At 48.5% G+C, this 26,757-nt stretch overlaps 1 protein-coding gene across 4 annotated transcripts; it reads right to left on the bottom strand.

Annotated features, from left to right (window-relative positions):
- Window positions 1-2,804: 2,804 nt before the first annotated feature.
- LMBR1L (limb development membrane protein 1 like) lies at window positions 2,805-14,620 on the bottom strand. Of its 4 annotated transcripts, none has more exons than XM_068969996.1 (17): window positions 14,502-14,620; window positions 11,914-11,998; window positions 10,731-10,764; window positions 9,591-9,730; window positions 9,296-9,399; window positions 8,410-8,536; window positions 7,830-7,898; window positions 7,628-7,692; window positions 7,210-7,282; window positions 7,035-7,118; window positions 6,862-6,938; window positions 5,822-5,899; window positions 5,574-5,647; window positions 5,248-5,338; window positions 5,069-5,135; window positions 3,098-3,259; window positions 2,805-2,934 (listed from the first exon to the last, which is right to left on the bottom strand). In XM_068969996.1, the coding sequence occupies exons 1-17, from the start codon at window positions 14,571-14,573 to the stop codon at window positions 2,867-2,869; spliced, it is 1,470 nt and encodes a 489-aa protein (XP_068826097.1). In that variant the 5' UTR covers window positions 14,574-14,620; the 3' UTR covers window positions 2,805-2,866. The 4 variants fall into 4 exon arrangements, with proteins under 4 accessions (XP_068826097.1, XP_068826099.1, XP_068826098.1 ...); XM_068969998.1 differs by having other exon boundaries at window positions 5,574-5,587; XM_068969997.1 differs by having other exon boundaries at window positions 10,731-10,761.
- Between the last annotated feature and the right edge of the window lie 12,137 nt (window positions 14,621-26,757).

The raw sequence follows: 26,757 nt of genomic DNA, 5'->3' as shown, positions 1-26,757 counted from the left end.
AGATGCAGCGGACTCGGGCCAAAAGGGAACGTTCTTGTTCTCACCAGCTCGCCCGTCACTTGGGCATCTCCCCAGGCACCACAGAGCGCAGCAGGCAGAGCTGCCCCCAGAGTGCCCTAGAGCTCTGTGGCTCTGCGCACCTGGCTGCTGCTAGCTCTGCCTACATACCCTTGGGGGGTCTGGAACCTGCTACTGACGGGCCATCATAGCAGGGAAGGGGGGGTCGTGGGTAAGTGCCAACCCTGCCGGGCTCTGCCGCCTGGCTCCGGCGCTGCCAGACCGCCCCAACTCCGCCTTAAGTGGCCCCTGGCCCCGCCCCCCGCCCTTCTCCCAGGACCGTCCCGCCCCCTCCCACCGGGGCGGGGGCTCTAGCCGGCCACCGCTGGTCCACTTCATTTCCATCCCGGAAGCCGGGCAGGCACCTGCTTCGGAAATTCTAGCAGCTTTAATCCTTGGTACCTCTAAGCTTATGTGTGGCACCAAACCATCCTCCTCTGATACTTGAATTAGATCTTTGCTCTCCCCAAGCCTGCCCTGCTAGCGCGTCCCCCTGCTATCATCTAGGAGGTATGGGATCCAATTTCTGCCCAAGGCCAATAAAGCCTTTTGGGCACACAACTCCTTTCTGTGTCCTCCCCCAGCCTCCCCCACTTCCACCTCTCCTCCTTAGCAGTAACCAGGACTGGAAGGGATGGGTACCAGAGAACCCTTTTCCCTGGTAGCTTTGTAGTCTTCTGCTAGGAGCTTCCTCAGAATCAGGAACAGACCTTCATGGTGATAGTCTGGTTCAGGACTTCAAACTTTTGCCCCTCTCTTATCCTTGCCGGATACCCAGTTTGTGGATTGGAAACTGCTGCAGGACCTGTCCAGCAGGTACTTAAAGTCATAGTCTCTAACAGGCTGATGGTCACTTCCCTTTACCTTCCATCAGGGCATCTTATTAGGGCTTCCCTGGTGGCTCAGATGGTAAAGAGTCTGCCTGGAATGCAGGAGACCCAGGTTCGATTCCTGGGTTCGGAAGATTCCCTGAAGAAGGGAATGGCTACCCACTCTAGTATTCTTGCCTGGAGAATTCCACTGATAGAGGAGCTGGGCAGGCTACAGTCCATGGGGTTGCAAAGAGTCAGAAATGACTGAGCAACTAACATCATACGCACAAGGCATCTCTCTTTTTCCTTCTCCAAACCTTCTGGAGCTCTGCTTCTAGCCACTTGGGTTTTTCTCATGTCAAAGGCTTTGAAGTTGCAACACTTCACCCATTAATCTACTGTCATTTAGAAGTCTTTCTCTAAGAAGCCTTCCCTAATGTACTGACACTGGACCTCTGTTTCTCTGAGAATGAGAAATTAACCACCATTCATTGCAGTATAGTATTAAAATTATGTCACCCTTATCAGGGGGCTTCCCAGGTGGCACTAGTGGTAAAGAACCTGCCTGCCAATGCAGGAGACCTAAGAGACGTGGGTTCAATCCCTGAGTCAAGAAGATCCCCTGGAGAAGGGAATGGCACCCATTTCAGTATATTTGCCTGGAGAATCCCATAGACAGAGGAGCCAGGTGGGCTACAGTCCATACGGTCGCAAAGAGTGACTGAAGCAACTTAGCATGCAGGTACATAAACACGCACCCTTACTAGACAAAGTAATTCTTAAATACAAACTTAGCTGAGTGCCTGGCCTATAGTAGGTGTTCAGCGAGTATTTGTGGCAACTACATTTTTTGTATCTCATACTCACTCAGCTCCATGGCTAGTATTCACAGTAACCTGTGTACCTTAGAAAAAAGCAGCCCTTCCTCAAGTCACTGGGTTGCGATTTGCAAAAAAAAATAGTTGTAGTAACCATGCACACAGTGACTAAGAGGTAAATGGTGCCCCTGCAAGCTGTACAATGTACCATCTGCCTAACCATGAGCAGAAACGTTGTTCCTACCCCTAAGATAGCAGGAGGGCTTGCAGAATAGTCAAGGCACTGATAGCCTCTGGAAATACAGAGTTAGGCCCTTCTCAGAGGTAGGAATCACAAACCTTTGTCAGGCAGCCCCTTCTTTTACCTCGTCCTATGCTGATGCCTATTTACCCCCAATAACCAAGGCACCCAAGAAATAAGGCTTGGGTATAAGGAAAAGTCAGGTGACCAGCCAGGTTTTAGCAAGGCCAAGGGAGGAGGAGCTTCCCACTGCCTGACTGTATGGCCTAACACCAGACCCAAGTCCCCAGAATACAGATAGAGGAGAGGCAATGAATGGTGGCAAGGACCCCTCTATTTCCCTCTGTAGACTCAGGACTGGTGGGAGCAAAGCTGTTCAAACAGACACAGAGACAGGACCTTTAAAAAAAACCAAAGAAAACCCTGGTATCAACTTTATTGCTGATGGTTGTGGCCTCTTCCTCCCTATGCCCTCGTCTCTCCGGCGGTCCACAGCCCCTCTAGGATAGCACAGTGCTCTTAGGCTCTGCTGGGCCAAAGGCAAGGGAAGACACTCTGCCTCCCAAGTTGGCCACTGGCTCTGACCCTCCCCTGCCCCCACCCCACCCTATTGCACATCAAGTCATGTAAACATGGCTACAGGCATGGCCCTGAACAGCAGTGAGGCAGATTGATGTGTAAACAGATTTGAGACCAGGAGCCAGACCCAGTCCCCAGCCCCACCCCATGCTGGGGCCCACAGTTAAATCTAGAGAAGCAAGGGGGCCTGGTCCCAAACTCTGGCTCAGATTACGCAGCAGTGCAGAAGGCTCAGCTCCCCTCTGCCACCCACCCTCTCAGATTCCAGATCCTGAGGGCCACCCACCCCTGGGCGCCTCTTCAGGCCTAGGCAGCAGATGACAGTGTCCAGATTTCTCCCTCCCACCCCCAGCTGGAGGTCACTGGTGCTGGGTCTTCTTAGACACCCGGGGGAAACCAGAGACAGGCAACGGTAGTCTGTCCAGCCCTGGGGAAGAGGCAGGGGGGTAGTCAGAAACAGGGTTTAGGTCAGTTCTCAGAAGCCACAGAATGGGTGGTGAGTATGCCATCTCCCCTGCTTGGGATGACCACTGTTCCAGACAGTTCCACCTTACAACCACCCCACCAGCCTCGCCCTGACTCCCTCTCACCAAAGGCCCGGATCAGCTCTGCCCGCACAGCTGCCGTGAAGGTCTTCACCAGACAGAGAGTGGTGAGGCCCGCAAAGGCTGCATTGTAGAGGAACACGATGTAGAAATTGCCCAGCCAGTTGAAGCGTCCAAAGTCACCCAGCAGGTCAAAGCGAGTGAGCCCTGAAGTACAAAGGCCAGGATGGGAGTTAGGCTCCCCAACCCTTCCCTGTCTCAGAGCCGAGCTTTCTGCTGCCTCTTGGTGGCCACATCTCAACACTGCAACTGATAGGTTGGCTTCTACACATTAGTTGTTCTACATCCCAACTTGTCTCAGGGAGAGTTCAGGGCAGTTGAAGCAAGTGTCTCTGCTAGGCTTGCTCCAACTTCCCTTCCAGAGTCTGGCATCCTCTCCTGCAGTGTGTGTGTGTGTGTGTGTCTGTGTGTGTTGGGGTTGGGGGGATCCCCTCTGGCTCCAGGTGTCCTAAGGACCTCCCTGGGCCTGCTACTTGTTCCTGGGCCAGAAACCTCAAGCTGGTCACCAAGTGTTCTTTTTTAGTAGACAGAGCAGTGTGGTGGCTGAGAAACTGGGCTCTTATTATGGCTGCTTTGGTTCATATCTGAACTCCACCCCATCTAACTGTGACCTGAAGCAACTTCCTTAAACGTCTGTGCCTCAGTTTCTTTAACTATAAAGTAGGGAATTAAAAAAACAAGTAGACAAAATAATGGGACTGTGAGACTTAAATGAGACAACACACCTGAGGAGCCATATGTGCGAGGCACTATTCCAACACTTACTGAGCCCCTAATAATAATAATATAATTATCATAAATTAAAATTCTTGAGCCCCTCCCCCACTTAAAAATTTTTTCCTACCAGCTTCCAACCTAAAAGGAACTAACTGCTGGACCCACAGGCCAAGTATCCTAAATCCCAAGGCATAAAGTAGAAATGGTAGAGTAGAGAGAATATAAACTTAAAAACCAAATAGAACTGATTTAAATACTAACTAAGGCTTCCCTGGTGGCTCAGTGTATTTGCCTGCAGTGTAGGAGACCTGCGTTTGATTCCTGGGTCGGGAAGATCCCCTGGAGAAGGAAAAGGCTACACACTGCAGTATTCTTGCCTGGAGAATCCTATGGACAGAGGAGCCTGGCAGGATACAGTCCATAGGGTTGCAGAGAGTAGGACATGACTGATAACGTACAATAGATGGATGATAATGGCGGGGGAGGTGGGGAGCCTATGCAACTCCCCTACTGCCTTGGAGTGAACACTTTTACCAGGTAATGCTCAAAAGTGTAACTAGTTTACCCTGAAGTAGTAGGAGAGTCGCATAGGTTCCCCTTCTCGCCCACCATCATCTAGATCCTAGCTCTAAAGATGGGAGGAGAGTTGAGCTTATCATTTGATGCCCAGTGTGCAGAAAAAGCACTCAACTGGGGCTCAGGATACAGAGGTTCTGGCCTGACTCAGCCTTGCCTCAAGCTAGCTGTGTAACTCTGGGTAAATCAAGTAGCTCTCCTGTTTCTCATCTCTAAAATGAGAATGTTGGGATTTCCCTGGTGGTCCAGTGGTTAAGACTCAATACTTCCACTGCAGGGGGCATTGGCTCAATCCCTGGTTGGGGAACTAAGATCCCACATGCCCTATGGGTGCAGCCAAAAGAAAAAAATATATATGTTTATCAGATGATCCCTCAAAGAAAGATTTTGGGGAAAGTGGTGCTTCTTCACTGAAAAAAATGGAAGTAAATAGGAGAGGCCATGGGATGTAGCAAATGGAAAAAATATGAGCTTTGAAGCAACACTACTCTGAATCCCAGCACAGCACTTTATAGAGCCTCTGTCACTCCATCTGTATAATGGAGGTAATACCTCCTCATAGGTTTGTTGTGGGAATCAGAGAGAGCAAGAATATAATGGGTCTGCTTAGTACCAGTAGCTACTCAAAACAAGCCAGTTCCCTTACCTCATTTTGCTACTTACCCAGGGTTCGAGAGAAGACAGGAAGTGCTGAGCTTAGAACCAGGAGACAGACACAGTTCCCAATTATCTGGGTGGGAGTGAGAAAAGGGGAGGTCAGGGTCACAGAGCTGCCAGCACTGAGTGCCCAGGGACACCCTCAGGATGCTTTTTCCACTCCCGTCTGGCAGGTTCCCGGCTACCTGAGTCATGGCCGTGTCATGCCATCTGGGCCGCAGTCCCCGGAAGAGTGGAGAGCTGTAGAAGCCCACGACCGAAGAGACCATCAGGTAACTGCCACTGGGTTAGGGAAGAACTGGCCCACTCCCAGGGATCAATGCCTTGTCTCAAAGAGGATGGCCCTCTCTTCCCCCAGCCCTCCTTTTGAATCAACTGGTTTTCTTCTTTCTGAACGTCGGGCTGGCCAAGTCTTGCCCGCTTCCCCCTCACTCCCACTGTAGCTCTGCCCAGAGCCCTAGAGGAGACGGGTTTGAAGAAGAGAGGCAAGGGTGGATTTCCAGAAGGATACAAGATAAGGACGACCTGAATGACGGCACCAAAGGAGCCCAGCTTGGAGAAGGAGACCTGGCCCAGGGAGGCACCCTGAGGGACAAAGAGGTGTCACTGTGCAGCACTGCCCATCGTCACCACCACCACCAGCGCCCGGCCTCCCCTCTGGCCTCCCCTTCTGCCCCCTCACCCAGCCTTGCTTAGGCCCTCTCCCAAAAGATGTGGTGGGTGGGCGGCGGGGTGGGGGGGGGGGTGTGCAGCCCCTACCTGCATGCCCCGGGGCATGGCAGCCTCGTCAATGAGCAGCTCCAGGATGTGGATGGCCACAATGAGCACAGACAGGCCCTGTGGGAGGCAAGGTCATGGACTCCCACCGCTGTCCCAGCCCACAGATGTATCCAAAGTTGAGAATGTTAAGAGCAGACTCTCTGGCCCATCATTTTCGGTTTTCAGTTAGCTGTGTGGGACTTCCCAAAGGTTAATGCTAGCAACAGAGCACCTTTGAGAGTATCTTATAGCAGACTTCCAGGTGCAGAAGCAAAAAGCCCAAATAGTTTTGTTTGTTTGGGGTGTTTTTGGACGTGCCACACAGCTCATGGGATATTAGTTCCCTCGACCAGGGATTGAACCCATGCCCTCTTCAGTGGAAGTGCAGAGTCTTAACCACTGGATTGCCAGGGAGGTCCTGTGCATGCGTGCCTGCTAAGTCACTTTAGTTGTGTCTAACTCTTTGAGACCTTATGGACTGTAGCCCACCAGGCTCCTCTGTCCACAGGGATTCTCCAGCCAAGAATACTGGAGTGGATTACCATGCCCTCCTCTGGGGATCTTACTAACTCAAGGATCAAACCTGCATCTTTTATGTCTCCTGCATTGGCAGGCAGGTTCTTTACTACTAGTACCACTTGGGAAGCTCCCAGGGAAGTCCCCAAAAGGCAAAAGAGAAAAATATACGTCTTTCTCCAAACCAATAAGACTTATTTCCAAGTCCATGATGTAGCAAGTTGAGAGGATGGACTGGATTTTAACCTTTATTTTCATCCCAGAGCAAACCTGCATAATGGCTTAGGCCCTGTGTGGCCTTGGGTAAGTTCTTTTTTTTTTTTTCTTCTTTTTGGGTAAGTTCTTTAACTTCTGTTTCTTCATCTACAAAATGGGGACTGATGTGCTTCGCAAAAGTAGGTACTCTTTGAGAGGCAGCTACTGTTATTGAAGGAGGTCCTTGCACCTCCTTCCTCCTCCCTGTGAAGGGCTAAAGTACTCAAGGTGCAACCACTGCCCACCCCCACCAAGTCTGGTGTACGTACCGTCAGCACCAGCAAGCACAGCATGGCCAGAGGGTAGCCCAGGTTGCGCTGCCAGGCTGAAGCCTTCTGCCGCTTCTCTGTGCAGGAATGGGAAAGCAGTTTGCAAGAGCCTGGAAGGAGGAGCTTCTCTCCTTGGGAAAGCCAGGCATCCCAATGCCTACCAACCTACATACCCAGCAGGACCCTCTGTGTCTGCAGAGCCAGAACCTGTCTGTGCAGCAGTTCCATGTCCAAGGGCAGCCAGCAGGAGGTGGGATCTGGGGGCAGAGACGATGGTGCTGTCCCCCAGTCCCACCACCCTTGCCCAAGCCACACCCATCGTGCCATCTGGGAAGGACTGTGTCTCACTACAAATCCTGCGGCTCAAAGCTGCTTCCTCAAAGGCTGAGCAGTGCAGCTGCTCCTCCAGGTCCTCCAGGAGCTGTGGGCATCAGGAAAGGGAGGGATGGACTGTCAGAGGTTCCTTGATCACGAGAGCCCAAGAGCTCCCTGCTCACCTTAAGGATCCATTGTCCTTTTCCTTCCCCTCCCCTCATTCACCACCCTGTGACCGGTGACCTTATCCAGTCCCTCCCAACACTCTTGTGTTCTGCTTTGTGTGTCTGGTGACCAGCTCCACATGTTGGGGGTCAAGGATACAGAAGCCAGCAAAGGCTGTGGCCCTCTGCAAGGTGTGCACAGAACAGCTGGACAGTGGCTTCACAGATGGGCTCCAGCTCTTCAGAAACTCCCCCGGCAGGGTCCAAGGACAAGGAGCACTACATACCCGGGGCTTGACCAGCAGATTCCCAGTGACCGAGAACATGCGGGCGAGGCCGAGTGGGGTACACACTGTGGGGACAGGAGGCGGTCACCCGCCAGAGCCTTCTCTCCACCTCCTGCCCTGCCCGCCCCTGGAGTCCACCCTCTACCGGGGGTGCTCTGGCCCCGGGACCTTCCCCACGCCCTCCCAGGCTCTGGACACTCACCCAGGAGCAGCAGGACCCCAAGGAAGGAGATGCAGGAGTAGAGGTAGGGGAGGTAGTACTCCCAGAAGTCTGAAGATGGAAGGAAAAAGGACTGTCAGCCCAGCTCTCTCCTCCTGCTTACTAGGGGCTGACAGGCCCCAGAGACCAGGCAGGGGTGCAACACCGAAGTCTGTACGGGCAAGGGAAGTCATGAAGATGAGGAAGGCTGGGCGGCAGGAGAGGCAGTGGCAGAGACTACAGCGAACTGCAGATCCTCAGCCCCCTCTAAAGGGCACAGCCACTGTTTGGCCCAAGTCACCGGGGCCTAGTGTGGCCAGATCCTCAACCTGCTTAAGCACAACCAGAAACCTGGATTATCAGTGTGAGATCTCCCAATTTCAACGGACTCATATTTTTTTTAACTCACTGCATGGGCCCAGCGGAACACTTCCACAGGCTAGATGTGGCCTGAAGCCCATCAGTTTTGAAACTTCAGTCTAAGGGAGAAGGTCCCAACTTTCGCCGCCTTAGAGGGATACATTCGTTCTGGACAGAGGAACATGAGCTGGCTGAGGGGTGGGGAGGAAGCTGGTCTTCTCACCATAGAGGGACTCCCTGCTGGCCTTGTTGTTATCCACAATGGCAGAGGCTACCCACACCATGCCCAGGACCAGCAGAGTGAGGAGCATCAGCATCACCACCGTCTCATAGACCCGGGCCAGGACGCCCTGTGGGAGGAGGCAGTAGGTTTCAGGGGTGGGGAGGGCAGTGTGGGGAAGGAAGGAGACAGGGGAGACGGCAGCCTGGCTTGGGAAGCAGAGAGGACTGGATTCAGGAGGCAACAGAGGGTGTTTCCCTCTTCTTCTTTTAGTTACTCTGTCCTCCTACCCCGCAGTCTGGGCCCAGTCCCTCTACTAGAGATTCTTCATCTGCAGTCCCCCTTCCCAGACCCCTTCGCCATCCTTGTCCTGCCCTGGGAAGCTGACCCCTGAGGTCTGCATGACACCAGCTCGTTGCCCTCTTGGGACTTTCCCAGCAGTCCAGTGGTTACGACTCTGTGCTTCCACTGCAAGGGGCATGGGTTCAATTCCTGGTCTGGGAACTAAGATCCCACAAGACACTTAAAAAAAAAAATCAAGCTCTAGTTTTCTGTTCATCTTGCTCAATGGAGAGGGCTGGCAGGAGAGTTGAAGGTAGAAAGACAGAGAGGCCAGGGTGTTTTTCTGTGTTTCCTCCCACCTCTGACACTAGCTCCTCTCTTGGGTGGCCACACCTCTTCAGCTTCAACTATCAGAAATTATTTCTTCCTTTGGCTCCCTCAGGCCTAGGGATGGTAACGACCTCCTGTTGTCACTAGTGCCTTAAGCTCCTCAGTGCTGACTAAACCTCTGCAAATAGTCTCTTCATTAAAACCTCTTCAGTTGAACCGTCTCAGTGGAATACTGTTTCTGCTCTGTATTGATTGATTGATACATTCCCCGACTCACCTTTCTGGAGCCAGCAAAGCCCTCAGACTCAGTGAAGAAGTATGCAAAGGGCATGAGGAAGATGAGGGACAAGTTGGAGAAGAGAAAAACAAGGTTCCAGAGGCCTAGTGCAAAAAAGGAAAAGCAGAGATGGTCATTAAGGGAGACGCCCCAACCCACTGAGGACTGACCACGTGACAAGGGAAAGTGGAAGAGACAGGGTGATCTATGACTGACTAGCCCCAGGCTGTCTGCGTCTGCCTGACCCGATCTGCCCCCCCGTCCCCATCCTCAGCGGCAACCAGGATCGACGCACCGTGGATGAGGGAACCGTTGAGCCACTGGATATAGTAGTTCCGAGGCAGTGAGAGCAGCACCTCGTTGCCGATGATAGAGAAGGGCAGGAGCAGGACAGCGCCCAGGGCGACTGCCAGGGTGAAGGTGCACAGCTCGAGCCTGGGCAGAGAAGGGGTAGTGCCCCTGCTGAGCGCCAACATTCACTTCCCTGGGCCCAAGAAGCCCTACCCATCCCATGGGCACCTGTGACTCCTAGAACCAGCTGGAGCAATGACAGACCCAGGGAAAGAGCTGGCACTCTACCTGCTGCCTCATACCCCAGCCTTCACCTCCAGGGAAGCCTTGGCACATGGGATGGGCACATCTCAGGAATTCATGGGAACCTGGTCACCAGCCATGTCACTTGCCCAGACTGTCCCCAGGAATGCGGTCTTCCCACAGTGTCTGTAGGGTGTGCCAGGCAAGATGCCAAGATAATGGGCCTGACTTCTCTGCTCACCTCAGGGATGTGGATTTCTGAGCCTGGAGAGAGTAGGGTCACCCCATATGCATAAGGGCACTAAGGCAGAGGGAGACAAGGGGAGTTGAAACCCAGCTTCACAGCCAAGACCTGTGCCTCAGATTGCATCAGCTCAAAAGAAGGGACACTTATCTAGTTGGTCCATGAGGGATGAGAGTGGGGGTTGCCTTTTAATTTGTTGTCTGTTGAGCCAGAGGAGTCATCTCTATATTTTTCTCTATAGGTGCTAGTGGATAATAATAGCCTACAGTTAGGGCCATTCTCTCAGAATCAAGCAAGGCCCACCCGTGGGGGTTCCTCCTTCCCCATCCCCTGGCGTTTCCATCAGTCTGCATCCCTACCCCACCCCTTCTCCGATGGCTGCTGGGAGGTGGAGCCAAGTAGGAGGTGCTTCTAGTGACTCAGGCCCCCAGCAGACAGTTCCTGGCCGAGAGGCTCCTTGAAGCTCTCGGCCAAACCAGGCAGACAGGAAGAGCAGCTTTTCCAAGAGTCCCCAGGATGGTGTAAAGCCGGAAAAAAGCAGAAATAGGGCGGAAGCAGAAATTGTTTGACATCTCACTCTCTCCCTGCTCCCAGGGCCTCACTAGATCCCAGCTTCCAAAGGCTACCAGTGCCAGGCGTTGAGGCAGCAGTACTTACGCAATCTTGTTGACTGTGGCATCTTCTTCATCTACTACAAAAGACAGAGGCACGGGGAAGAGGCAGGTCATCAGTGGGCAGCTCTGGGAACCATCTGTGTCACACAGCACCCTCCTGCTCCCTCCCTATCCCCTGAAAAGGGGCCTGGGCCCACCAAGGCAGAGCTGGACAGGAGGCTCAGGAGATCTCACACTATGAACCCCACAATTCACTCTGCCGGGGTGGCAGCTTAAAGATCAGTGGTCCCAGGGGGTGAGAGCACGAAATTCCCCCACTTCCCTCCTTCCCCACATCTTCTCCACCATAGGTTCCTTTTTTTTAAATTTTATTTTATTTATTTATTTGGCTGCTCTGGGCCTTAGTTGTAGCATGTGGGATCTAGCTCCCTGACCAGGCATCGAACCTGGGCCCCCTGCACTGGAAGCTCAGAGTCTTAGCCACTGGACCACCAGGGAAGTCCCTAGGTTCCTCTTTGTAAGCTGAAAATACAATAAATAACCAGCTTGCTTACATCAGTGGCAAGGTAGAGTAAAGGGAAATGGGGAGAGGGGTTGGAAATCACAGAGAAAGTCCCTAGGGGAATCACACTGAGGAGGAGCTGCCTCCTTGGCTGAGGGTGCATGAAGCCATCTGGAGGGGAGGAGAGGTTCCGGCCAGGACCGGAAGATCTGGAGTTAGGAACTGGGACAAGTGGGTCCCCCTCAATCACAGAATGCCTACTGAAAGCCTTAATATGCATTCTCTGCAAAGAGAAAGCTCACCATCACCACTGGGGTCAGGGAGGTCTCTGGTCCTGGGTGTAGGAGCTCTAGGGGAGGACATGACAGAGCTTGTGCCCATGACAACATTCACTCTGCAGTTGCCCTGCTGAGGTTCACAGAGAGTTTTCACGTTAGCCATCATATTTGGTCCACACAATAACAATGGACTGGGTAGAAATTGTTAGGCTCATTTTATTTTGTAGAGAATGAAACTGAGGTCATAAAAGTTACATGACTGGCCCTCCTTCTAGACTCTCCACTATACCACCTTGTCCCTGCCTGTGGAGGAAGGGAGGCAGAAGCTCAAGAACAGACACCTCTACTTTCCCAGCAAGCAACACAGCCCTCTTCCCCTGAGGCTGGTGCCATAGCAACAGGAACACTGGCAGAGGGCAGGCAGGAGGGAGGGAAGTCACAGGTACCTGTGGTAAACTCAGCAGGCTTCTTGAAGCGGGTCAAGGCGATGTGGCAGAAGATGTAGAGAGTCGCAAACAGCAGTGTTGAGATCTGCAGCACAAAGTGAGCAAGATGAAAAGCCCGAATCCCCAAACATTTCACAGCTCCAGTGGCCTCTCTGTTAATTCCATGGGGACATTTTCTCCAAACTAGACTCCATACATCCAGGGGTTCCATCTTTCTCCCCACTACTTCCTTCTAATCAAGGCCTCAAGGGGTGACCCATGCACTTGGGGACAGAGCACTATGTCCAGATCTATGAGGGTTTTTTTCCCCAGGGAGAAAATAGTTTCAGCTGAACCCTGGTTGGTGCATGGGCAGAGAAGACTCCTAGAGATGCACATATCCACACATCTGAGAAAGGCCACAGAACCAGAGAGGATTTCTTCCTAGCACATAATTGGAAAAGCAGATTTGAGGGGAAGAAGGGGATGTCTTCATTGTGCTGACACTCCACTCCCTCTCCCTCCACTCCCACCTTGATCCAAGCTCCAGGAGGAATCGTGTTCCTAGACCAACTCAGAGCTTCTACTCTGTTTATTCAGGGGCCCTAAAAGATCAGGTCTGCTCTGGGCCAATCCAGAGTCTCTTTCATGCCCTGCCCATAATAGTAGGCTTTAATTGGGGTTCCACATCTATAAAGCTTCTAGAGCTGGGATCAAAATCTTTAAAGGCTATCAATCCATGATCCCTACCTAAAGTAATTTCCAGCTCCCAGGGTAGGTCTCTCAGGGTCTGTCCCATGCCCCTGATGACTAGTCCTCCAATGGACACTTATGGCAGGACTTAACCAGGTTATCCTACACATGCATACATTTCTACCCTACCCTGGATCCACAATCAGGGTCAGAGAATCTTGAGATGTTATTGTGTTTGAAGTGGGCCAAGAAGGCAGGATCAGTCTCATAGGTGCTCCAGTCCCCAAGAGAAGCTGACCCTATGGGGAATCTGCATACAGCTATGTATGTAAAGAGAGAAGACACAGACCCCAGGAGAAACATGGGTCTAGGACAAAATTGTAGCTTTTAACAATAGGGAAGTAGAGTAGAATGAGCCATTTAAATTTCAGCTCCAAGATTTTTACTGCCTAGTGCTCTGCCCTGGGCATGTGTAATAAGCAGGAAGGCGAGGGCGGGGTGGGGGTGGGGGGCTCAAAAGGTCAGGCTGGAGTTCCATGTAGGTCCAGCAGAGGCTAGGTGATTCTCTAGAGCAGGGGATTGGAGCCACGTGGGAGATGTACTAGAAGCCCTCAGGATGCCCTTGACCAGCGGTGACCTCCTCAGCTAATGGGACTAAAGGATGGGACGACATCCAGGAGGCTGCTTCTCTCTCCAAGATCTCTTCCCTCCCTGTTCTCTAGGAAAGTGGGTCTCTGGCTCTCCACTGGCTCAAGGCCTGGGTATGACTCCAGGATATGCCCAACCCTGCCATATGCAACTCTCCACTAAGAAACGCACAAGGAAAGCTTTCTGAAAGCAGATCTGGAGTTCCCACGCATGGACTGATAAACTCCCTACTTTTCAATCCTCACAGATAAAGGCAGACCTAGTTATGCCTTGGCTCACTTTAGCCCTCCTCCAATCTGAGGCTGCCCAGGGCAGACTGGAGCCCAGCCTGAGAAAAATGAAGGACGACCCCTGCAAAGGGTCCTCCACTCACCAACTTCTGTTCTTCTAAACTTTTCCCTTTCCCTTTAGTATTTGGGGGTGAGGGCTCTGAAGAAGGAGAGGAGAAAGGAAAGATATGAGAGTTTAGAGCAGATGCAAGAAAGATGCGATCCCCTAAGCTCCCCTGGGTGCCCCGGCCCAGAAGTGAGGAGTCCCTCGCTGTGTGACAGTTTCAGCTGTTACTCTAGGTGGCAGTGAGCGAGTAAGGAAAGCAGCCAGAAGCCCTCCGTCACACCAGGGGCAACCCTTCAGAGGAAATCCCTGAATGGCTGCGAAGCTAGGAAACTCGGCTTGCAGGGTCTCTAACGAAACACCAATAAGGGCGAGGAAACGAAGGGGACACTTCAGTTGTTCTCCATTTCTACACGGCAGAATCCACTCCAGAAAGAGTCCTTTCCTCCAAAGTGAGAAACCCACCAAAGATCCCTGTTCATCTCCCCTTCATCAAACATCATTTGGGTTTGAGAAGTAGTTGCAAACAAGCCTTCCCCAAGTTAAACCCATCCCTCTCCGACCATCTGACTGAGATCGGCAGGCTCACCAGATTCCCAGACACGGGAAGACCCGCGCTCCGATCACAGGCGCGCGGGGGCGGGGTGGGGGGACAGGAGGGAGGGCGGGGTCGGGGGAGAGGCGTGTAGAAGGGAGGAACGGAAATCGATCGGCTTTGTTTATCTCTCAGCTACTCAGCTGGAGCAGACTCTAGGGATTCGCCAGCCCAAGCACTAGTCGGACCAGGGCTCTTGGTCACTCGCCCCTGGACCAAACAGGGTCTGCCGGCGCTGTGCCCAGAGGATCTCACTCCGATCCGGACGTCTCCCTCTCCCGCGACACCCGTGCTTCTCCCCAACTTGGTCCTACCCTTCCAGCCCGGGTCCCGGACTCACAATGCACTCGCGGACCCGCTCGTGGAATAGCTGCTCTCGCACGGATAGCACTTCATAGTCAGCTCCTTCCATACTCTGCTCAGCATGACTGGGGCTGGGGTGTCTCTGGGCCCGGGGAGGACCAGCGGCGATGAAACCGCCGCCGCCAAGCACCCGGACCCAGCGAAGGAGCCTTACCTTGCAGCCTGTGACGGAAACTCGGGGTAATCTGGGGCTCAGATTCTGTCGTCTGAGCGCCCCGCCCTTAAAGGGGCAGGCACCAGCTGGCCTCGCTTTAAAGGGCCCGGGTTCCCCTCTGCTCCCTCCCCTTTAAGGTCAGGCTTTCAGTATAGTTTCAACGCAAACACCCGCCAACAGGCAAGCTAAGGGGAAGCGTAGTCTGGGTTCTATTTCACAAGAGGCCGAGTGACGACACAACGGATGGGCGGGATAATTCCAGGGAACGGAACTCATTGGCTTCTACGGAGCTGCCGCTCTTCGCTAGAGGAACGCTGATAGGCTTGCCCCGTGGAAAGAGGCGGGATCTTTGGGGCCTACCGGTGCTCCTTCTAAAACTAAGCAACTGCCTTTTTCACCTCCCTTAGTTGATAAGCGACAGGTATGACCTTGGCAAGATGAGCCACTTGAATCAGGCCAGCCAGGTGGGATGTGAGAATACCATAGGGGTTCTGAAAGGTACCGCTGCCCAGTAACCCAAGATCCATGGTAGCTTTTTCTGAAAGTGTTTTTGTTGGGGCGAGGAACCCTCAGCCACCAAGAAATTTTCACTCAGTCACTTTTGTGGGAGCCCCTATGTGTGCTGGAACAAATACCAAAGAAAACGGAATAGAAAGCTATAGAAGTATCCACCTGAAGCTTTGTGAGGAAATGCCCACAGGGGATCATGGGCGTTAACTGACCACCTGCTATGTGCCACTCACGTTCTAGATTTTAATCTCATTTTATCTTTACCTGAACAACCCTTCAGGGAAAGGCGTGATTAGCATTTTAGATTTTAGAAAATGTGAGAGGTTGTCACAAAATTAAGGAATGCAAGTTCCCTTCCTATGACCTTGATAATGGGTACTGTTTGGGAAGTCCCACCTTCATGGACTCAAACTGTTCCTCTCAAATAGAGGGAGCATTACAGAGAAAAGAAGGCCTGAGTTTTGCCAAGCCCCCAGCTGAAGAGTAAGTACGCAATTCCAGTGGCCTAGATCGTGTCCCGTTACTATCTGAGCAAGAGTTGGGGCCAGAATGTACAACTGAGTTCTCTACTCTTGAAATTTCTGCAGGGCAAGTTACTTTTACCTCTTCTGTTTCCCCAGTACTTTTGCCTGGAAAATCCCATGGACGGAGGAGCCTGGTAGGCTGCAGTCCATGGGGTCTCGAAGTCGGACACGACTGAGCAACTTCACTTTCACTTTTCACTTTCATGCATTGGAGAAGGAAATGGCAACCCACTCCAGTGTTCTTGCCTGGAGAATCCCAGGGACGGGGAAGCCTGGTGGGCTGCCGTCTATGGGGTCCCACAGAGTCAGACACTACTGAAGCGACTCAGCAGCAGCAGCAGCACTGATTTGCAGTAGAACTTTGAAAATATAAACTTGTATATACACACATAGGGCTTCCCAGGTGGTGCAGTGGTAAAGAATCTGTCTGCCAATGCAGGAGAGGCAAGAGACGCAGGTTCGATCCCTGTGTTGGGAAGGTCCCTTGGAGTAGGAAATGGCAAACTACTCTCCAGTATTCTTGCCTGGAGAATCCCATGGACAGAGGAGCCTGGTGGGCTACAGTCCATGGGGTTGCAAAGAGTTAGACACAACTGAGCACATACACAAAATACATACATTAGTGTGTGTGTATATATAATATCTATACATATGTGTGTGTATATATATAGTAGCAAGATAATGAATGGACCTGAAGAGCTGATTTCCCTTTTAGTAACCAAACTTGGAGTGAACAGAATCCAGAGGAGCGAGTGGGCAGAGATAGTAACCAAATACAGCTGGCTGGTTCCTTGGCTTTGTTGCATGGAAGGAGAAGAGAGCACAGAGAAGTGGGTTGGGCCTGCTGAATGACCTGGCACTTATCTCAAGCAAAGTATTTTAACGATCTTGTTAAAACACAAATCTGCCCCTATTCAAAAGCCCTCAAAAGCAGTCTACTTGCACTTAGAAATTCACCTGCCTTAAAGTAAGAATACAAAGCCCCGGGAATTTCCTGGTGGTCAGTCGTTAGAACATGGCACTTTCACTACCAAGGGCCTGGGTTAAATCCCTAGTCCACGAACTAAGATTCCACGAGATGCTAGAGGCTGCCAAAACAACAACAAAAGAACAAACAAAAAAGCCCTCGGGGGTTACAAAATGGTGGCCTCTGGGCTGCAGTAGACATGCTGTGTTTTGTTTGGCTTACAGAATCTTTAGCAAATTTGAACAAACGCACCTTGTCAGCCCAGTTGTGCATTTGAATTTGTGACCTGGGAGGAAGCACTTCTCTGCTGCTTCAACTTGGCCTCATCCTCACCCTGACCTTTCTTCAGTTCCTGGTGGACCCTGCGCATCTCTTTCCTGCCCAGGAAAGAGCCATACTTGCTGTTTCTTCTCTCTGGAAGAGTTCTCCCTTCCCCTCCTTCTTCCCAGTTCACTTCTGGTTGGCTCTGGTCTCCTTCAGATTTGAACTTAAATGTTACCCTAGTACCTTATCTAAAGCAATCTAATTTTGTCCTTTTATTTATCACTTGTGTGCTAAGTCACTTCAGTTGTGTCTGTTTCCTACCCTATGGATTGTAGCCCGCCAGGCTCCCCTGTCCATGGGATTCTCCAGGCAAGAATACTGGAGTGGTTGCCATGCCCTCCTCCAGGGGATCTTCTCTACCCAAGGATCGAACCTGAGTCTCTTAGGTCTCCTGCATGGGGAGGTGGGTTCTTTACCTACTGGCACCACTGAGAAGCCCTTTATTTATCACAAGTTGCCATAATTTAATTTGTTTGCATTTGTTTGTTTCCCCCATATAGGTTCCTAAAGGGAAATAATCATATATGTCTTTTATACAGTTACTCTTAAACTCTTATCTCCGTGTGTAATTGACATAGGCACTCAAATGTTGGCAGATGTAGTGAGAAGGATGGCAGACATTGCTGATTATCAGAAAAGCTGGGTTCTGGCTCTAGCATTGTCATCCTGGGTTACACTTGATCTCACTTGCCAAACTAGAAGACCCTGAAGATTGCTTCCAAATTTATGAATCTAACGTTCACTGCCCTTTATAGTTTACACAGTGCAGTGACATCACCCAAGTCACAAACTGTTCCATATGATTCCTTTAGCAACTGGCTAACATAAATTCTGCTTAGAGATTTATCATCATCCAGAATGTTCAACTGAAGTAAATTTTTAAGAGGTAAAATATCAATAAACAAACTGGAAAGTGCATAGTTTAAGCTTAGAACTGAGAAAAATAGAAATGAGCTTAGAACTGAGAAAAATAATCTAGAAGACTTCCTTTGAGAAAGTAGTAATCGAATTTATTTGCTTTCAGGTCCTTGAGCCCTTGTTTACAAATTTGTTGGAAGCAAAATAACTTTCTTTCCATTACCTGTGTTTAGAATTAGCAAAAGCATCTCTGTTTACTGACTTATCACTCAGAACACTATACAAAAAGACACTACACATTCTCTTCTTAAACTTATCAAATCTCCCTTTGTCCATATCTTATCTTCCAAGGCTCAACCCAATTATCTTTTCTTCCATCTTTTCTTGAAGGGATTTCCACCTTCTCTAGGCAGCATCCAGTTGCATAGTTAGTTCAGTGACCAATTAGACATATATGCCCTGTTTTGGAACATTCATTACCTTGAGCTGTTATTTAAATCTTTTGTATTGTTTAACTTTACCTCCATTTGTGTCTTTTCTCCTTTCCTCTCTCCTTATAGGGTTGGAAACCTGTATTTGGCTTCTAATTCACCCCTTTCATTTCAACCCCAGTTCTTAACCCAGTGTAGTTCTCACAGTAAACACGCTACTAGTACTAGACAATGTTTGTGGATCTGATCTGCCCAGGAGATTAGTTACCTGTTCTTAGTAAGGGAGGGGCCCCCTGGACTGTGGAGAGTAAATTTCAGTGTCCTCGAGCAACACATGGAGGGGAACTAATCCAGACTGAGCCTCCAATGAATGCTAAAGATTGACAGATACTTTACAAAGATTAGTTAATTGGGTGTCTCAAGGACCTTACCAAATTGACTTTATTTATTTATTTTTAGGTGAGGAATCAATTCAAACAGGTTAAGTAACTTGTACAGTTCAGTTCAGCTCAGTCATGTCCAACTCTTTGCGACCCCATGAATCACAGCACACCAGGCCTCCCTGTCCATCACCAACTCCCAGAGTTCACTCAGACTCACGTCCATCGAGTCTGTGATGCCATCTAGCCATCTCATCCTCTGTCGTCCCCTTCTCCTCCTGCCCCCAATCCCTCCCAGCATCAAAGTCTTTTCCAATGAGTCAACTCTTCGCATGAGGTGGCCAAAGTACTGGAGTTTCCACTTTAGCATCATTCCTTCCAAAGAAATCCCAGGGCTGATCTCCTTCAGAATGGACTGGTTGGATGTCCTTGCAGTCCAAGGGACTCTCAAGAGTCTTCTCCAACACCACAGTTCAAAAGCATCAATTCTTCGGCGCTCAGCCTTCTTCACAGTCCAACTCTCACATCCATACATGACCACAGGGAAAACCATAGCCTTGACTAGATGGACCTTAGCCGGCAAAGTAATGTCTCTGCTTTTGAATATGCTATCTAGGTTGGTCATAACTTTTCTTCCAAAGAGTAAGTGTCTTTTAATTTCATGGCTGCAATCACCATCTGCAGTGATTTTGGAGCCCCCCAAAATAAAGTCTGACACTGTTTCCACTGTTTCTCCATCTATTTCCATTGGAGTGATGGGACCGGATGCCATGATCTTCGTTTTCTGAATGTTGAGCTTTAAGCCAACTTTTTCACTCTCCTCTTTTACTTTCATCAAGAGGCTTTTTAGTTCCTCTTCACTTTCTGCCATAAGCGTAGTGTCATCTGCATATCTGAGGTTATTGATATTTCTCCTGGCAATCTTGATTCCAGCTTGTGTTTCTTCCAGTCCAGCGTTTCTCATGATATACTCTGCATATAAGTTGTACAAGGACTTACAATAGTAAGTGGTGTAACTTTGCCTCTCTGACTCCAAAGCCTCCTTTTCCCCCAATATTCTGCAGTTGTCTTTTAGTAGATACATCCCCCCTACTTCTCTATTCCCTTCATTACTATATCGCTTAGATACTTAGGGTAATAGACTGCTAAAATTTGAACTTCAGTATCCTCAAGAAACTTGGTATCTTCCAGCTTATTTAAAGGGCTCACTGGGGACTTCCCTGTTAATCCAGTGATTAGGAATCCACCTTCCAAAGAGGGGATATGGGTTCAACCTCTGATCAGGGAACTAAGATTCCACATGCCACAGTGCAACTAAGCCCTCGAGTCACAACTAGAAGCTGCCTGCTCTAGAGCCCAAACGCCACGACTAAGACGCAACACAGCCAAATAACTAACTAAATAAATACAGAAATAAATATTTATAGATGGATAAATAAAATAAAGGGCTCACTGTTCTGTTCTTTCTTGCGGGGCTATCTTTGAGCTTCCAAATGATAAAGACTTATTGCTGAATAGCACTTTGAGAGGAGCAGACAAAAGACCCAGGGCCGCCAGTCCCAGAGGTGACTGGGGAGGGAGAGGGCAGAGAGTGGCATGAGAAAAAGTTGCTCTTTTCTTTAAATGAAAGTTTCAAAAGCTTTTCATTCAGATTATAGGTTATTTTAATTTTCTCATTGCTTATCTACATGTCCTAATTTTCCCACAGAAAACACAGTATTTACAGAAAAATTCCTGTTCACTCTGACTACCATGGGCTGAATATGTACCCCTAAAATGCATGTTAAAACTCTAACCCTCAGCATGATGTATTAGGAGGTGGGAACTTTGGGAGGTAATTAGATTCAGATGAGGTCAAGAAGTACAACCCTCCTGATGAGATTATTATCTTTTTTTTTTTTTTTTTTTGTAGCTCCATGCCCTATGCAGGATCCCCCACCAGGGTTGGAACCCATGTCTCGTGCATTGGGAGTGTGGAGTCTTAACTACCGCACCACCAGGGAAGTCCCAGGATTTATCATCTTTCTAAGAAGAGGAAGGGAATATTTGTTTTTCTCTTCTCCACAAGAGAACTCAGCAAGAAGATGGCCAACTATCTGCAAACCAGTTAAGAAGGCTCTCTCTTGACCCTGAATCTGCTAGCACCTTGGTCTTGGATTTATCAGTCTCCAAATCTTTGAGAAATAAATATTTATTATTTACACTATCACACTATCTGATCTGTGGTATTTTGTTAGACCAATCCGATTTAAGACAGGCTATAAACCTCCTTCCTTATCTCTGGTGGAATTTGGACCAGTTCCTAGAAATAGACCAGCAACTTTGGAATTGCCCTCTTGTCTAGAGTGCTAGGGAGGCCAGAAAACCACGGGTTCCCTTTAGGCAAGGCCTCTCTGGGTCTGAAAACTTTTATTGTTGTTGTTGGCAAGGGTGAGGGAAAAGGTTTAAAAAGCATGTTTTGATAGATTCTGTTCCTTTGTCCCTACCTATCTCTGCCCTCTCCAAAAATATTTGACAGAATAGTCATAATTAAAGACTGGCTTGAGACACAAGGAAAATTTGTGAAATCCTAGTCTCTGGGAATGGAGAAGAATCTTAGAAGTCTTCAGTTCTACCTGTTTGTCCTTCATGACATGGATGGCACTATGGTCCATTGTTGGTCCTAGCTAATTTTTACCAAGTGAGCTGTGATATTTTTATTTTGTGGTTGTTTTTGTTTGCTTTTTAAAATATTTATTTGGCTGTGCCAGGACTTAGTTGCAGCATGTGGGATCTTTAGTTGTGGCATGTGGAATCTAGTTCCCTGACCAAGGATTGAACCTGGGACTCTGGCATTGGGACCGTGGAGTCTTAGCCACTGAACACTGCCAGAAATCCCTGTGGTGTTTTTCTTCATTCTTAGCTGTCCTCTCTGGGTTCCTGCTATTTCTGGACACTAGCTCTTCATGGGTTTCTCTTGTAATTTAAACATCCTTAATTCTCCAAGTTGCTTTACCCAGTACCGCATCCCATTCTACCTGCCCCTTGGAGGAAGCTCTCTGGTCTGTCCATATCCTTCTTGAGGTGCCCAGAACTGGGTAGCAATTTGCCCAGTAGGGTGATCAGTGAAGAGGCTGGTGGGAATGCTCCCTTGCCTAGCTTTCCACACTGCTGTATAGAAGGAGTGCCTAAGATGTCATCAGCCTGTTCTGGCAGCTGGGTCACAGCTTGACTCATGGCATGTGTGCATGCATTCGATTAACATGAGCCAGTAGAAGTTCCTACATGCCTGTATCACGAGACATTAGAGCTGGGCCAGAGAGAGGCTGAAAGATCTTATTTATGAAGAGTCTTTAGAACAGAACAGCAGCTTTTCCCTTCTACCTCCATTTGATGTCACTGTCCACCCTAGAGTGTCTTCCTGAGGCATTTTAGATCTTTGGGCCTAGGGAAAAGAGGAAAGCAGTAGAGGGACAGTTACCTCTAGTTTTCAGAGTTAAAAATCTGAATCTCTGCTTCAAGATTAATTCTCAGACTATGAAAATATCTAATGGAGAATTGGACTGCGTCTGACGTAGCCTTCAAGGACTTGAATAGATGACGCTTGGGTTTTTATCATCAAAGGAAGACAGAATGAGTCAACAGGGCAAAGGTGGTAGGATCAAATATGGTTGTAAAAGGTCTTATAGGCTGAGAAGAGTGTTTGAAGGCCAAAAGTAGGAATGCAGTGATGAGCTTGATCCATCACTGTTGGACACAGTAACATACAGCAGGCTGTCAATTGGGAGATGAGCTGGTCAGCTGAGGGATGGATGGATGGGGTAGGGTATTCATTTTGGCAGAGAGGAAGAAGATGGCCCTTGCAACACAATGATATCTGTATCTACATGATGATGCCCACTTCATGTTATTAACTTTGTATCAGTATTGAGTTCAGATTGATGGGGCAGCATGCCTCCTGCATTACTACAAGTTGACCACAAAGCCATATTTAAACTCATTCCACACTGGGAAGTACCCTAGAGGCTGGAGATGAAGTCAAGAACTCGGAGTGTGGGGTTTTCTGTGGCTAACTGATTCACAGTGGCCTAGAAGGAGGCTCGGCTGTCTCCAGGAATGGACAGAACAAGAAATGACAAGCCCATGAATGCCAGGTATGCCAGGTTAGTCACTTTCTCTTTGTGGTGTATCTTTTAGGCTCAGCTTCAAGGTGATGGGGAGGGCAGAGTTCACAAATCTGAGCTTGACTCTTCTGGGCAGAGAACTCCTTGTCAGTGGTGCCATCTGCAGGGCATTAAGGAATTTGCCAGGAATTTGATGGGACTGGGAGAGGGAAATGGCATCTCTCTCTCTTCCCTCCCTCAAACCTCTTAATCTGAGCATGTCCTTAAATCATAGCCCTGGTCCTCCATAAGGCTAAAAGATTCCTATTTCTCGTGGCCTTTTGGCAGGCAATATTTAAGACATCTGATCCTGCAAGGCAGGACACAGGGCTGTGATATGACTTCTCTTAAATCTGTCCACTGTGAAAACAAAGAAGTGGGCTCTTCCCATTTCAAAGTCAACTCAATGAGGTTAAGAATGCTAAGTTGTGAAGGCACTTCACCTTTAACATTCTTTTAAAGGTGGATAGGTATAAGACTTCTTGGTGGTCCAGTGGTTACCTGCCAATGCAGGGGACACGGGGGTTCGATCCTGGGCTGGGAAGATTTCGCACACTGGGGCAACTGCTTCTGTGTGCCTCAACTGAACCTTTGCTCTAGAGCCCGCGAGCCACAACTTCTGAAGCCCACGTGCCCTGGAATTGGTGCTCCGCAACAAGAGAAACCACTGCAGTGAGAAGCCCCTGCTTGCCACACCTAAGACCCAGCACAGCCAAAAATAAATAATTTTTAAAAATAAAATGATGTGTAAAAAATTTTCTCTTAAAAAGGTTAGTGGGTGTAAATTGAAGGTGTTGTGGTTAAGGTTAATAATCATGATTATCTGTATTATCATCCTCACCATCTCTAAGTAAACCCTTCTTGTGCTTTATTTATTTCTTTTCTAAATAAATGGCTCAGTCTTCCTGGACAGTAGCTGTGGTGTCCTGCTGAGGAGGGCTGTTAAGCCCTTAGTAGGGCTGCTTCGCCTGTTCCTCACTTCCCGAGTTCGGACACACAACTATAAACTTACAAGTCCTTTCAGATTTGAGTGAGCTGTTTGCCACCCTCAACTCCCCACAGACACCTGGAGAAAGATGGGATGGAACTCTGTGGTACAAAAAGGAAATAGGCTCAGAAGATGCAGAGCCCCTGACTAGTAACAGAACAAGAAGTGTCTCAGTCAGTCAGTTTCCAAGCCCTCTCTACCCTGAGGTACAATTTCTCAAGAGGTGCTAAAAGAGACTTGGCCTGAAAGAGTGAATGCATTTTACAAAACCTGAATTTACTGTTTATATGAAAGAGAACCAATAAAGAATCTGGCCTAAGAGGGAAATAAATTATTATTAATCTTAATGGAAGTACATTAAAGCACTGTATGGGCCATAAACATTACTGTGATTGCTGCTGGGACAGAGATGTAGATAATAAGACCCACAGCGCACCGCCCCCCCACCCCACCCCCACACAAAGGAATGCTTAATGGCATTTCCTGGTTGCCTCAGCATTTCATTATAGCCATTTCCTACCTCCCAACCCCAATGTCCCACACTTAGTATCTCACATTACCAAAGGCTTTGACCACTAGTACCTACTAGTTATCTTCTTGATTTATATGATAATTGGGAACAAACAGGACAGAAGGAAATACTGAATTTTAGCAGCAACCAAATAACTAGGGTATAAGGAAGATTGGATAGTTTAGGAGGAATGTAAATAGAAGGTGGCTTATAAAGGGAACCAAGTGTGTTAATTGCTCAGTTGTGTCCAACTCTGCGACTCCATGAGCCTGCCAGGCTCCTTTGTCCATGGGGATTCTCCAGGCAAGAATACTGGAGTGGGTTGCCATGCCCTTCTTCAAGGAATCTTCCTAACCCAGGGATCAAACCCACGTCTCCTGCATTGCAGGATTCTTTACCATCTGAGCCACCAAAGGATTGCTTAAAAGGCAACCAAAGACACTGAAATTCGTGTTGGAACTATAGAAAATAGAAAACTCCTTCTAAACTACAGGTTTCCTCCCTTTTAAAAGATGAAATATTCCAAGTATACAGGGGGAAAAGGTAATAAAACTGGTGTCCTTCTGGGTTTTGTATATAACTCCCAACAACCCACATCTCCTACTATTGTCTAGTTTCCTCCCACACTGAATAGGACTGACATGTGTAACCAATAGGATATTGTAGAAATGAGAGTGTTAGTTTCAAGATATTGTGGTTTTCAACTTGCCTTGTCCAGGATCACCCTGGACAACACCCTTGTCCTGGATGTTGTGAGGACACTGAAGCCGTCCTATGGAGAAGTTCCTGTGGTGAAGAACAAAGGCTTCCTGCCAACAACCAGTACTAACTTGCCAGGCATGAGTGAAACCCCTTGGAAGTGAATCCTCCAGCTAAAATCAAGCATTCTGGGGAAGGAGGTGGAAGGGAAGGTCAGGATGGGGAACACATGTACACCCATGGCTGACTCATGTGAATGTATGGCAAAAACCACCACAATATTGTAAAGTAATTAGCCTCCAATTAAAATTTTTAAAAAGAAAAAAATAAAATTAAGCATTCAGATAACTGCATCCTCAGTCAACATCTTTACTGAAATCTTGAGAAATCCTGAGTCAGAACCATTCAGCTAAGGTGCTCCTGAATTCCTGACCCTCAGAAACTGCATGGTCATACATATTTTTTTTATATACATATATTAAGCCACATATACATATATTGTTTTGTATATACATATTATTCAGTTTTAGGGCAATAGATAATGGCATTGCAAATACCTATGTACTCACCACCCAGACTGTCATAACTCTTTATTACATATCTTTTCTTAAAAATACAAACATCCCCCCCCCCAAAAAATATCCTGTCCCTGCTATGTGCCTCTGGACTCAAAAAAGCAACATGGCACACCATAGTGTGTGCTTTTCCCTCCAAAACCTCCTCTGTATTGGTTTCCCAGGCTCCAGCCTAGCTACCTCTCTCTTCTATGGCAAGAGACTTTCAAAGGTTCCAAAGCCTCCCTGAAAGTTCAATACTAGCAAATTCCTGTCTTCATTTGGGCACTAATTAAGGTTCCCATCAGGGATATAAAGGCCTGCATCTGCCTTCTCTTGGGACCTGTGATTTCTGGCTACATTATGGGTTGCTGCGCAAGGCCTGTAGTGCCTGTGAAATGTCTGTGGATTTAATCAGGAGTTGAGAACTATTAATATTCTCTAAGTTTATAGGACTTATTGACTAGAGAAAGAACTGGCAAAATTTTACTCACCTCTATTCTCAACTTTTCAGACCTTTATAATCCATGTGCCTCCTCAGCTTTAAAAATGTATTTTCTCTAGGCAGATTTAACCTCTCTCTTCTATAGTGGGCTTTAGATGTAGCCACACTATATACTGGAAAGAATGCAAACTATGCCCAGTGCTACAAATTGTTAACTTTGTCCTAACCTTTCCAAGTGTTGCCATATCATCCCTTGTAAAGCAGCTGTTCTTCCACAGGTGTATGGCTTACTCTTCAATTGTTTCATATTGTTTTGTTGGTCAGCAGGGAATTCTGATCCTGCAACTTTCCTCCTTCCATCATTAAAGAGTAGGAAACAGTTTTTACATCTTTCGGCTCAAATATTCCCCCAACCAAATGTTTACCTGGTCACTAATTCTGATAGGTTAGCAGGCTTCTTTACACAGCAGTCATAGTTGTAGGATATTAAAAACCTTCCCAAACCTAACTTATAATTACCTTATAACCTCAAGAACTAGAGTAGCAAAATCACTCTCATCTGAAATTTGCATCTTTCCAAGGCCTCTGAGCTGGATTTCAACAAAATACTGGTTGAAGTGATGTTAACAGACCAGTTTCAGAGTACACCTTCCCCCCAGAGATATCTGGAGCAAAATCCTTGGTATTACTTCCAGTGGCAGGCTTTCAGGTATAGGAGTGAAAAGTGGAGAAACCAATTTAGAAGC

Source organism: Capricornis sumatraensis, chromosome 4 (genome assembly GCF_032405125.1).
Source record: "Capricornis sumatraensis isolate serow.1 chromosome 4, serow.2, whole genome shotgun sequence".
Taxonomy (NCBI): domain Eukaryota; kingdom Metazoa; phylum Chordata; class Mammalia; order Artiodactyla; family Bovidae; genus Capricornis; species Capricornis sumatraensis.
This window is presented reverse-complemented; position numbering and strand designations above follow the sequence as displayed.